This window comes from Rutilus rutilus (assembly GCF_951802725.1).
Source record: "Rutilus rutilus genome assembly, chromosome: 8".
Taxonomy (NCBI): domain Eukaryota; kingdom Metazoa; phylum Chordata; class Actinopteri; order Cypriniformes; family Leuciscidae; genus Rutilus; species Rutilus rutilus.
Window position 1 is genome coordinate 19,622,793 of NC_140222.1, and position 13,398 is coordinate 19,636,190.

The following is a 13,398-nucleotide window of genomic DNA, read 5'->3' on the forward strand; positions in this document are numbered from 1 at the left end:
AAGCAAACATCTGTCATGGTATTGAGGTGCATAAGTGCAAACGGCAGGGGAGACTTGCATTTGTGTGAAGGTACCACTGACGTGGAGGCGTCTATTAGGATTACAGAGATTACTGCCATCAAGATGACATTTTTCCTGGGAAAAAAGACAGTTACTGCTACAACAGTGTGGTTTCGTAGACACTCTACACGTGCAGTACAGATCTTGTATCAGATGAGATTGTGCAAAAATTCAATTTGCAAAACTGCAACAATAAAAAAAATTATAATAATTTGAAAAGCGTAATTAAAAGGAAAGGTGATGTGACAGTGGTAAGCATGCCTCTGTCACAACTTTTTTTTTTTTTTTGCAGCCATCAAAATTTGTTTATATTTACAAAATATAATTAAGTTGATCAATAAAAACACTGGAAACACTTTTCTTTGTACATTTTTTTCAGTTAAACAAAAGGTTCAAAAGAATTAACAAATCAAATTCATTTTATTGCATTTACAAAATGTCCCAATTTTTCCTGAAATGGGGTTGTAAATTTTCTCTTTCCTGTTCATTTTAGGCTGTGTAATTGTGGTCTAACAGAGGAAAGCTGTTCAGCTCTCGCTACAGTCCTGAGATTAAACTCCAGTCTGAAAGAGCTTGACATGAGCAACAATAATCTGCAGGATTCAGGAGTGAAGAAACTCCAGGACGCATTAGAAAATACAAACTGCTCACTGGAGAAAATCAGGTGAGTTCAATGAACCATTGTTTGACTGCACTTAACTTGAATGTTTTAAATATATATATATATATATATATATATATATATATAGTAGGGCTGTCAAATTTAGCGCGTTAATAACGCGTTAACGCAAAATCATATTAACGGCACTAATTTTTTTAACGCTCGATTAACGCAGCGCGTATTTAGTTTGACCCGTGACCCAACCCCTATATGGAGAAATGGAGATACACAGTGTTGGCAACTTAGCGACATTGCAGACCCCTTTAGCGATTTTTTTCCCTTCAACAAAGCGCCCAAACCTTATTTAGTTTCTGAGAATATACCGGTACCGCCGGTACTGCCCTCTCAGCACGCGCGCGCGCCTCTCTCTCTCCCGCTCTCTCTCTCTATCTCTCTCTCTCTCTCTGCGTCTCACGCGGAGGAGCAGCGCTTTAATTCAGTTAAACACAGATATTATGTTGCTTCTCTAATTTTGCAAATATAGCCGAAATCAGAGCACGGATATTAGCTTATGTGTATTTGATTTCACCAGACGACGGCTCGATTATCAGAATTTTTGTGCAGATTAACGTCTTGGAAGGGAGAGCTGGTTATGTTTATTTGGTCGCGTTTCAGTCACCATTTCAAATTCATTCCGTTGTTTGACAACAGAAACAGTAAAATATACGTTTTATTGAGAATGTATTGATAATTTAGCTTCATCAAAATGGGCACAGAGAGAGACAAACTACAATGTAATAATAAATGCTAAATGTACATTTAGCATTTTCAGAAGAGCTGCCCTGTCATGCAAAAATCTAAACATTTTTGTGTTAGTAAATTGCTCAGTGCAAAGAAGAGAAGTAATGGGAACCTGGTATTTCTTTGTTCTTTCTACATGTGTCTAATAGACATGAACAAGTTCTTTGAAAAACATCTATGACCTTTGAAACATGTCTGGTCTTCATGCTATATTGACTATGGTTTTAATAATAAACATACATTTGCATAAAGCATCTATATTTATCAATGCCCACGTTGATTAGAGTATTACAAACTTGAAAAGTATAAATTTAAGGTATATTTAGAACAAATAAAAAATGTGCGATTAAATGCGATTAATCGCGAGTTAACTCATGACAATCACGCGATTAATCGCGATTAAAAATTTTAATCGATTGACAGCCCTAATATATATATATATATATATATATATATATATATATATATATATATATATAATTTTTTATACATTCTATAAACTGTCTTTTGTAGACTTTCAAACTGCAGTATAACAGAAGGTGGTTATAAAGCTCTGGCTTCAGCTCTGAGATCAAACCCTTCACACCTGATAGAGCTGGATCTCACAGGAAATGATCCTGGACAATCAGGAGTGAAGGAGCTCAATGATTTACTACAGGATCAGAACTATCAACTGAAGACACTGAGGTAAATGTTCCTACAAATAAATAATGAACTCCAATAGTTTAAAAATTTACATGAAAGATTATTAAACTGTGAAAATACATTTATAAAAGCTTTAAAATGACTAAAGGCTCTTTCACAAGCTTGTGAAAATGAGTCACTATTGATAATGCAATGTACATCCTCTGTCTCCAGGTTTTTGGGTCCTGCTGCAGATGAAGCCTGTCAGTATGTGACTGAAATTGTGGGTGAAAACCCATTACTCCTGAGAGAGCTGAATCTGAGTGAATGTGAACTAGGAGACACACGAGTGAATCAGATCGCTGCTCTACTGCAGGATAGACACTGTAAACTCAACACACTGAAGTGAGTATTGCTTTCATTTATTATTACATATTTTAGAATCTTAAAGAAATCAGATGGCCAAAGCACAATTATCCTCAGTAATCATTTAATGTTGCCATCAAGTACTTTATGTTTGTAAATTCTCTCTCTCCTGTTCATCATTTTAGGCTGTGTAATTGTGGTCTAACAGAGGAAAGCTGTTCAGCTCTCGCTACAGTCCTGAGATCAAACTCCAGTCTGAAAGAGCTTGACATGAGCAACAATAATCTGCAGGATTCAGGAGTGAAGAAACTCCAGGACGCATTAGAAAATACAAACTGTAGCCTGGAGAAAATCAGGTGAGTTCAATGAACCATTGTTTGACTGCACTTAACTTGAATGTTATATATATATATATATATATATATATATACACAATTTGTGTTTTAAGAGTAAGAAATATGGTTTAATTATATTTTTAGAAATTTTATAAATTGTCTTTTCTGTAGACTTTCAGACTGCAGTATCACAGAAGAAGGTTATAAAGCTCTGGCTTCAGCTCTGAGATCAAACCCTTCACACCTGATAGAGCTGGATCTCACTGGAAATGATCCTGGACAATCAGGAGTGAAGGAGCTCAATGATTTACTACAGGATCAGAACTGTCAACTGAAGACACTGAGGTGAGACATGATGAAATTATGCAAAATAAATGATATGCAGGCAAATTATTTATAGAAATATTATTTCAATAGTACTATAAGCTACATAATATGTTGTTACATCAAAGTTGACTCTGTGATTCCAAGACTAAAATCATGTAAAATGAATTTAGTCATTACACCAAGTTTAGTTGAGAATATAACTTCATCTTCTCTTCTGCAGGTTTTTGGGTCCTGCTGCAGATGAAGCCTGTCAGTACGTGACTGGAATTGTGGGTAAAAACCCGTTACTCCTGAGAGAGCTGGATCTGAGTGAATGTGAACTAGGAGACTCACAAGTAAATCAGATCTCTGCTCTACTGCAGGATAAACACTGTCAACTCAACACACTGATGTGAGTATTTCACATGGTTAAAAAGTAGCATTTTTATTACCTTTAATAGTAATTTTACAGTAGTTGGTAAGGCTATTTCCTCATTTGATTGAGTCTAGGGGAAAGGGCTACTTGCACAACTACTCCCGCGCTCTACTTATTACATATCGTGAGTTTCCGATTTAGAATTTATAATAGATTACCTGTTAAGGGAATAGATTTTTCACTAAAGTTTTATATTACAATGGTGGCATGTGTATAGTTTCTGAATGTGTAGGTTGCTATTTTTAATTGCAAGTGCTATAGATAAAACATTTTTATGTAACTATATTATTTATAATTTTAATTTTGACTTGACTTTCACTTTTTTGTTTGTTTTAGTGACAAACTAGTAATTAAAAAGTAATTTGTCAGAAGCCATCCCCAAAATGAAACAACAACAACTGTTTTTTGTTTTGTTTTTTAGACTTTCAGACTGCAGTATCACAGAAGAAGGTTATAAAGCTCTGGCTTCAGCTCTGAGATCAAACCCTTCACACCTGATAGAGCTGGATCTCACAGGAAATGATCCTGGACAATCAGGAGTGAAGGAGATTAATGATTTACTACAGGATGGACATTATAAATTGAAGACCATCAGGTGAATAAAACCTTAAAATATTAAAATGTTACTTTTAAAATAAGCTTTCTGCAACTAAACTGCAACATATCATCAATAACAAGTTGAGAATCCATGTCTTGTTTTGAGTCATTGTTTATTAATCTCATCACAAACAATAGCAGTAGTGGCCTAATCGTTGGAGAGTCAGACTGTTAACCCAAATGTTGCTGGTTCCATTCTCAATACCGGCAGGAAATAACTGTGGTGCCCTTGAGCAAGTCACCTAACCCCCAATCGCTCTCAGGCACCACAGCAAAAATGGCTGCCCACTGCTCCAGGCGTGTGTGTGTGTGTGTGTGTACTACTCCTAATGTGTAGTCCCAATGTCTATTTAATCGAGATTTTGGAATGTTTAAAACAAAACGTACTCGGTTACTAACGTAACCTCGGTTCTCTCTAGAAGAGGGAACGAGTACTGCGTAATACCTTACGCTATGGGGAAATCTTATTTCCGCGAGATTTTGAAGCCAAAAATTATCCTTAATTTTGAAATAATGTAAAACACTTTGCGGCAGCATGCAGGCATAGGCAAGACGGCTCGCGTGCCTATTGGCTACCCTGCGGCAATTGCAGCAGCCTATCTAGAGAGCCCCCCGTAAAGTCAGATCCAATGGGGGCGCTTCGCGCCCACTGCGTCACGTCTCGCCGAAACGGGCGTGGCCTGGGCCTATAAACATAGCTCGATAGGCTGGTATCACTGTTTTTTCATCGCCAAAGCGAACCAGAGCGTGTTGCAGGCACGGCAAAGATACGCAGGACTCGTTCCCTCTTCTAGAGAGACCCGAGGTTACGTTAGTAACCGAGTACGTTCTCTTACGAGAGGTTCTCTCGTACTGCGTAATATCTTACGCTATGGGGAACATAGTGTAAAATGCTGTGCGTGCTAAGATCCAACACCAAAGTCCCAAGGGCAGGTGCCTGGGGCTCATATAGTGCATAATCATCAGAGACTCACAGAGAGTCCGGGAAGAGGGCTAACAGCATCATTCCCTAAATGAATAGCACCTGATAAGGGGCCATTTATAGTGTTCCACACTGTCAGGGCGAGAAATCGGCCTGGACAGATGAATATAAATCTTACACACTGCCCTTCAGATTTGATCGATCTGCGAGCGTTGCTCAAGCAGTTTCAGAATTCTGAGCCAATAGCGTCGGGGCAGATAATTCTGATTTATTGGACCAAAAGCAGCTTAGCCTGCAAAGCGGGAACCTCTAGGTTATAAAACCTTATAAATGTAGACAGGGAGGCCCAGCCTGCCGCCATACAGATATCCTGCAAGGCAATCCCACTATACCAAGCCCACGACGAGGCCATGCCTCTAGTGGAGTGCGCTCTGACACCTAATGGGCACTGCAGGCCCTTAGAAGTGTAAGCCAGCGCTATAGCATCAACTATCCACCTGGATAGGGTCTGTTTCGATGCAGCTAGTCCCTTAGAACGTCCGCTGAACGAAACGAAGAGCTGCTCCGTCTGTCTAAAGATGGTTGAGCGCGAAACACAATAAGCTCTTAATGCCCTGACCGGGCAAAGGAAGCTCGCGTCCTTCTCCTCATTATAGACCGGCAGAGCCGACAGAGAAATCACCTGAGCCCTGAACGGTGTGTTGAGGGACTTAGGAACATATCCGTGCTTTGGTTTGAGTATGACCCTCGAGTCATTTGGCCCAAATTCCATGCACGTCGCGCTTACTGAGAGCGCTTGCAAGTCCCCTACGCACTTTACAGAAGCGAGAACCAGAAGAAACACTGTCTTGAAAGACAAGTGTTTGATGTCTATTGACTGTATTGGCTCGAATGGGGGCCCCTTCATGGCTTCCAGAACCGTAGAAAGGTGCAAAATGGGAACTGAGGGGGGTCTGGGAGGATTTAACCTCTTAGCTCCTCTTAGGAAGCAAATGACCAGATAATTTCTCCCCAGTGACTGGCCAAGCGTCGGTTTAGTAAACGGCACTATAGCCGCCACATAAACCTTGAGCGTGGAAGGGGTTCTACCCTTATCCAGTAGCTCTTGTAGGAAGGAGAGAACCCCTGTCACTCCACTGTCTGTGGGTGATATGCCACAAGCTGTGCACCAGCTAGAGAACACAGACCATTTCGAGGAATATAGTCGTCTAGTAGACGGGGCCCTAGCCTGCGTGATCGTGTTCAATACTCCCACCTGGAGGTTAGCGGGTACCCATTAATGGCCCACGCATGTAGGGACCACAGCTCTGGGCGAGGATGCCAGACTGAGCCCTTGGCCTGAGAGAGGAGGTCCTTCCTCACTGGTATTGGTCATGGGGCAGTGCTTGTCAGCTGCATCAGAACTGGGAACCAAGCCTGGTTCTTCCAGAACGGAGCCACAAGTAGCACTGAGCATCCGTTTTCCCTGATTCGCTCTAATACCTGAGGCAGGAGCGCAACGAGGGGAAAAGCATAGAGCGGGCAGCGGGGCCAGACGTGGGCCAGCGCATCCCTGCTCTTGGAGAAAAACTCCGGACAGTGAGCGTTTTCCTGAGACGCAAACAGGTCTGTATTTGCTCTGCCGAATGTCTTCCACAGCAGTTGAACAGTCTGTTTGGTCCCAAATTCAGATGGCCTGGCACGTGCGCTGCTCTCAGCGAGCGCAGATTGTGCTGAGCCCAAACCAGGAGGCGTTCCGTCAGCCTGTAAAGGTTTCGGGACCTTTTACCTCCTTGGCGATTTATATAGGACACCACCGACATGTTGTCCGAACGGACCAAGACGTGGTGACCTTTTATCTGGGGACAAAAGCGCCTCAGCGCATTGTCGACTGCCATCATTTCCAGGCAGTTTATGTTTATGCAGAAGCCTTTCCCTTTCTGACCACTGGCCGAAGAACGGTCTGCCCTCGAGCAACGCTCCCCATCCCGAGGTGGAGGCATCCGTAGACACCACCTTCACACTCGAGGAAGTCCCCAGGCTTACACCTGACCGGTACCAGTCGGTCGCTTTCCAAGATTTCAGGGCTGAGACGCATTCCTGAGTGATCTTGAGGCGAAAAAGACCAGAGGTCTCGCCGTGGTACTCGCGCTTTTAGCCAGAACTGTAGCGGGCGCATGCGAAGCAGACCCAGGTGGAACACTGATGATGCTGAGGCCATGAGACCCAGCATTTTCTGAAACCTTCTGAGCGGGACTATAGTGCTGCGGCGGAAGGATTTCGTCATGCGCTAAATATCCAGTTTGCGCTGTGGTGATAGTTGTGCTGTCATAGACAGCGAGTCCAGTTCCAAGCCCAGAAAAGATATTCTCTGACTGGGAGACAGTGAACTCTTCGCCCAATTGACTTTGAGACCTAGATTCTCGAGATTTTCGAGTAATATGGTCCTGTGTTCTATGAGCTCTGAGTGTGATCGAGCTAGAATCAGCCAATCGTCCAAGTAGTTCAAAACTCGCATCCCCCGGAGTTTCAGGGGTGCGAGCACTGCATCCATGCACATCGTGAATGTACGGGGTGCTAGGGACAAGCTGAATGGCAGGACTGTGTATTGATAAGCCTGGGCCTCGAAGGCGAATTTCAAAAACCACCTGTGACTTGAGTGACGCTATTTGTATTTGGAAATATGGGTCCTTCAGATCTATTGACAAACCAGTCCCCTTGGCGAATTTGCGTGAGGATTTTCCTGGTTGTGAGCATTCTGAACCTGCGTTTTGAAAGCACTTTGTTCAGCTGTCTTAGATCTAGAATGGGTCTGAGACACCCATCCTATTTCGGTACCAGAAAATATCTGCTGTATAGACCCCCTTCGCTCTGAGATAAAGGCTCTATGGCCCCTTTGCTCAACAGCTTCGCTATTTCGGCTCGAAGTAGATGTGCTACTTCCATTTTTACCGTAGTTTCGATTCGTGCCGCATAACTGCGGGGACATCGAGCGAACTGTAGCGAATAGCTCAGTGCGGGGGCAGGGAAGCTTTCCTGTGACGTAAAGAGAGCTAGCCGCGTGACCGTCCGCTTCTGACATCCTTTGTGAGCGGTGCAGTTTGCGCGGCTCGAACAGAGGGAGAGGGACGACCATTCCTTACTGCTCGACGGCAGGATAGAGCAGCTGTTATCCTCCATAAACATGGCTTCTTCATCATCATCGGCCGCTGTCCATCAGTGAGAGACTCGAACGAAGCAGGCTGCGAAGCTGGCGGGCTAACCGGCGAGTTTTTGCGGGTTGGAGGAGGTTCCGGGACACGCTGAGTACAGCGTTTTACGGCATGGCACCACAGCGGGCAGAGTTGCAGTCTCGGCGAAAGATGCCAGGCGAGTCCTCAGAGTCACCACGGGCATCAGCTCGCAGTGAGGGCAGCCGCCGTCGGCGAGCGCGAGAGCTGCATGTTTCTCACCCAGGCAGGAAACGCAGATGACATGGCGGTCTCCGTTGCTGAGTGGGGCTAGGCATGAGCCACAGAAGGTTAGAGACATCTTGAAAAAGACGCTCGCTCTTTTTGTGAGGGTGTGAGTCGCGGCGGCAAACACACACACACTAGCAGAGAAAAGGATATTATACGCCGGATAGCGTATCAGGAACACCATTTGGACGAGTTGTTTATTTTGAACGCTACTGGTGAGTTGTCGGCCAGCGGCTTCAGATGCGAAGGCTCGTCCCGCAGAAGGCTTTTTCAACGGCGCGGCTTCTTCCTCTCCGGATCCAGTGATGCGAGAGCATTGCTGAAGAGATGAAAAATCAGTGATACCAGCCTATCGAGCTATGTTTATACTGTAGGCCCAGGCCACGCCCGTTTTGGCGGGACGTAACGTAGTTGGCGCAAAGCGCCCCCATTGAATCTGACGTCACAGGGGCCTCTCTCGATAGGCTGCTGCAGTTGCCGCAGGGTAGCCAATAGGCATGCGAGCCGTCTTGTCTATGCCTGCATGCTGTAGCAATGTGTTTTACATTATTTAAAAATTAAGGATAATTTTTGGCCTTAATATCTCGCGGAAAAGAGATTTCCCCCATAGCGTAAGATATTACGCAGTACGAGAGAACCTCTCGTAAGAGAACTTTGAGATGATCTTAGGCGTCTAGCAGATCATTATCAAACTAGAGGGGAAAGCCCATGTAAGCCTCTTAAAACCATTAAAATGACCCTGTATTGCACTGCACCCTATACTCAACAGGGAACCAGTGCAGAGAAGTCAGCACTGGAGAGATACAGGAACATTTCATGGTACCAGTCAACAGTCTGGCCGCAGCATTCTGCACCAGCTGCAGCCTTGAAAGCAACCTCTTAGACAACCCCAAATAATCTTGACCAAAATAAAACATGGATCACAATTTCCATATCTTTAAAAGACAGGTCTTTCAATTTGGCAACACCCCTCAATTGAAAAAAGCTACCCTTTACCAAAGCATTTATTTATCGAAGTTTAATTCAGAATCAAAAATCACACCAAAGCTCCTCACCTGAGTATTAACATTAGAAGCTAAATGGCCCAGACCAAGTGAAAGTTTCTTGTCTAGCTATGGTTGGCCAAAAATCAATCTACTGCACTGATGAAAACTTTGCATATTTTATTTTATTAAACAGTAAAACTGTTTAAATTTATTTACACAAATGCAACAAATATTCCAGTTACTGTAGGATAACTTCACATAATATCTTACCACTGAACATTATAGTTTAGTAGGAATTGCCTCTTGTCTCCAATTCTGAAGCAGGATGAGAGCAGCCAGAGGTATGCAGTTATCTAACCTAAATACTTTTCTTCCTGTAGGTTTCTGAAAAGTTCTGCTGCAGAGGAAGCGTGTGAGTATCTCACTAAAGTTCTGGGTACAAGTCCATTACTTCTGACAGAACTGGATCTGAGTGAAGTTAAACTAGGAGATCTGGATGGAGATAAGCTCTCTGCTCTTTTGATGGACACTCATAGCAAACTGGAGAAAATCAAGTGAGAGAACATGATTTTAAACATTATAACTTCTCTTTTTATTTATTGGGAAAGTCTATAAGCATATATGAAGAGCTGTTGATCTGGGGCCGTATTCACAAAGAATTTTAAGGCTAAAAGTAGCTCCTAACTGGCGAATTTAGGAGCAACTCCTAAAAATAATGGGCGTGTCACTCGTAACTTTAGGACTCCTAATTTTTTTCACTAAGAGTAATTCACGAAGCATTTTAGCCCTAAAAGTAGCACCTAAGTCTGGGACAGCTTAAAAGAAGTCGAGAGGACTCCTAACTCACTAAGACCTATTCACAAACCACTTTTTGTGGCATTTCACGTTGCGATGTTTTTTTGAAATGCGTAGCGGCGGCTACAGGAGCTTCCAATCGCGAGGGAAAAATTCTGCATTGTAGGCATAACTAGGGATGCAATAACGCCACCAACAACAACCAAAACTAGGCTACTCATTGCATGTAAACTAATTGTAACGTTTCATTGTGAATCAAATTAAAATGTTCTTCTCTTTGCAAATGTAGGCGACATATAGTGACAGATTAATTCAATAATGTTGCAAAGATATTGCATCAATCCATATGTTTCATTAGGCTACTAGGCTATTTGTTTTGCCTTACTCTTTATTCATTTAGGCTATTTATTCAGTTATTCATCATCTTCCGTCCTTCGCACTACTTGTGTAGCGCACGCATTCTCAGACCTGTCACTCATCATCGTAGGGGAGGTGTTTGGAATCATTCCCGCGTTACAATCATCAGCCAATCAAGGTGGTCACTTCAGTCAAGCTCGTGCATGAGTAATGACGTCATCCATAGCAACGAAGACTCACTCTTAGTTTAGGAGTTGTCATTTTTCTTTACTAAGAGTAGGTCTGAAAGGCGTTGTGAATAACTTTTAAGAGAAAACTCCTAGCTAAAATCTTTTAGTGCGATTTAGGAGTACTCATAGTGATAAGATAAAATGCTTTGTGAATACGGCCCCAGATGTGTTTAATATGTGCAAAATAATAAATAATGCTCATTTTGTGTTTAGGCTGAATAATTGTGAGCTGACAGAGAAAAGCTGTTCAGTTCTTGCTACTGTTCTTTCCTCCAAAACCATCCTGAAAGAGATGAACCTGAACAACAGCCATCTGCTGGACTCAGGAGTCAAAGAGATCTGTGAGGGACTGAAGAAATCTAAGCTGAAGATTCTGAAGTGAGTATATTTCACCATCAGCTACATAATGTATAATCCAATGTATATCTCTGGGGAAAATAATTAATTACTGGAGGGTGGAGTTACAGCATCCTAATTCTGTCAGGACCAATATCGTCAAATATGATTGACAATTTGCATACAATTTGGATTGGTGGTATGGCTCGGTTCTGAGCAAGAACTCCCTGGGCATCGATACAGCCTAGCATGGTTAAGAGCAGGGAGAGCAGCAATAACCCCCCTTAGGGTAAACCGAATAGAACAAACATGAATGTATTGCAGATATCATTAATTCAATCATTAATTAATTATATTAATTTGAATGTACAACATAATTCGAGAATTTAATCTGATTCAAAGGGGAATCAAAATGCCAAATCCTGACTGGATGAGAGGAGCAGCTGGGGATGGAGGAGGGTAATTAGCTCCTGAGAAACGCGATAGCTGCTGATAATACTGAAAGAGCTTGTATGTGGATGCTGTGATAGGTGTCGTATTCCTATAGGTAGATGTGGATCAGTTGAGAGCTTGACTAACCTGACCTGCCAGAAATTGATTCTAGTTTAACGACAAAAGTTCTAATATGAGAGCAAGTAACTAATATCAGCATCAGAATCGGCCTAGTTGTTTGTTAAAACTACTGTCAAAATCTAAATTTGCATTTGTTGTGGCAAAAATATTCATTAAACAATCAATCACTGCTTAAGAGACATTTCTGAGTCAAATTGTTTTTTAAAAGTATTTATTCTTGCAAGAAGGCCCAGTTGCCACACATAAGTCACCAGTACAGTCTGTGAAGCAAGTGCGACGACGAGAGGGAGGGCAGAGGAGCCTTTATACTGCTTTCAAGGTATCCTGCTTACAGGCCCTTATCTAAACAAGGGAAGGTTTCTCTGCTAGTCATCTAATCCTGCTGAGTTTATTCTTACAAACTCACAAGTTCTAAATTGGACGGCCTCTGACCCTAGGTCATTTTGTCATTTTTTTTGTCCTCTGTCATTTTTTCATATTGATCAGGGGCCGTATTCACAAAGCATTTTATCTTACCACTAGGAGTACTCCTAAATCGCACTAAAAGATTTTAGCTAGGAGTTTTCTCTTAAAAGTTATTCACAACGCCTTTCAGAGCTACTCTTAGTAAAGAAAAATGACAACTCCTAAACTAAGAGTGAGTCTTCGTTGCTATGGATGACGTCATTACTCATGCACAAGCTTGACTGAAGTGACCATGTTGATTGGCTGATGATTGTAACGCGGAAATGATTCCAAACACCTCCCCTACGATGATGAGTGACAGGTGACAGGTCTGAGAATGCGTGCGCTACACAAGTAGTGCGAAGGACGGAAGATGACGAATAACTGAATAAATAGCCTAAATAAATAAAGAGTAGGCCTAAGGCAAAACAAATAGCCTAGTAGCCTAATGAAACATATGGATTGATGCAATATCTTTGCAACATTATTGAATTAATCTGTCACTATATGCCTCTGTTTGCAAAGAGAAGAACATTTTAATTTGATTCACAATGAAACGTTACATTTAGTTTACATGCAATGAATAGCCTAGTTTTGGCTGTTGTTGGGGGTGTTATTGCATACCTAATTATACCTACAATGCAAAATTGTTCCCTCGCGATTAGAAGCTACTGTAGCCGCCGCATACGCATTTCAAAACATCGCAACGTGAAATGCCACAAAAAGCGGTTTGTGAATAGCTCTTAGTGAGTTAGGAGTCCTCTCGACTTCTTTTAAGCTGTCCCAGACTTAGGTGCTACTTTTAGGGCTAAAATGCTTCGTGAATTACTCTTAGTGAAAAAAATTAGGAGTCCTAAAGTTACAAGTGACACGCCCATTATTTTTAGGAGTTGCTCCTAAATTCGCCAGTTAGGAGCTACTTTTAGCCTTAAAATTCTTTGTGAATACGGCCCCTGAACAGAAAAAATGCATGTGGATATCACACCAAATTTTTGTGAGGAACATTCATCTTGGTGTGAGCTGGCCTTTATAATAATCTCACAACGCGTTATCTGTTTCTGTAACTAAATATAATATTAATAAAAACTAAATAAATAAAAAAATCATAAGTATAGTATCACTGGATCACAGTTACATTTTCCCTAAATTCAAGTTCAAGTTTAAAGCAAACTCAAACCACTTACTGTATGCA

At 42.1% G+C, this 13,398-nt stretch overlaps 2 protein-coding genes across 2 annotated transcripts in view; both read left to right on the top strand.

Annotated features, from left to right (window-relative positions):
* LOC311295964 (uncharacterized protein) overlaps nt 1-13,398 on the top strand; it is a 597,210-nt gene that overhangs the window by 462,387 nt on the left and 121,425 nt on the right. The gene's annotated exons all lie outside the window — the stretch shown is intronic.
* Nucleotides 1-13,398, top strand: part of LOC311295941 (uncharacterized protein) — a 389,126-nt gene that overhangs the window by 182,737 nt on the left and 192,991 nt on the right. The window contains exons 35-43 of the mRNA XM_084417493.1: nt 554-724; nt 1,976-2,149; nt 2,321-2,491; nt 2,638-2,808; nt 2,959-3,132; nt 3,335-3,505; nt 3,951-4,124; nt 9,852-10,025; nt 11,067-11,231. Coding sequence (XP_084273619.1) covers nt 554-724; nt 1,976-2,149; nt 2,321-2,491; nt 2,638-2,808; nt 2,959-3,132; nt 3,335-3,505; nt 3,951-4,124; nt 9,852-10,025; nt 11,067-11,231 — 1,545 coding nt within the window. The remainder of the gene's footprint in view (nt 1-553; nt 725-1,975; nt 2,150-2,320; nt 2,492-2,637; nt 2,809-2,958; nt 3,133-3,334; nt 3,506-3,950; nt 4,125-9,851; nt 10,026-11,066; nt 11,232-13,398) is intronic.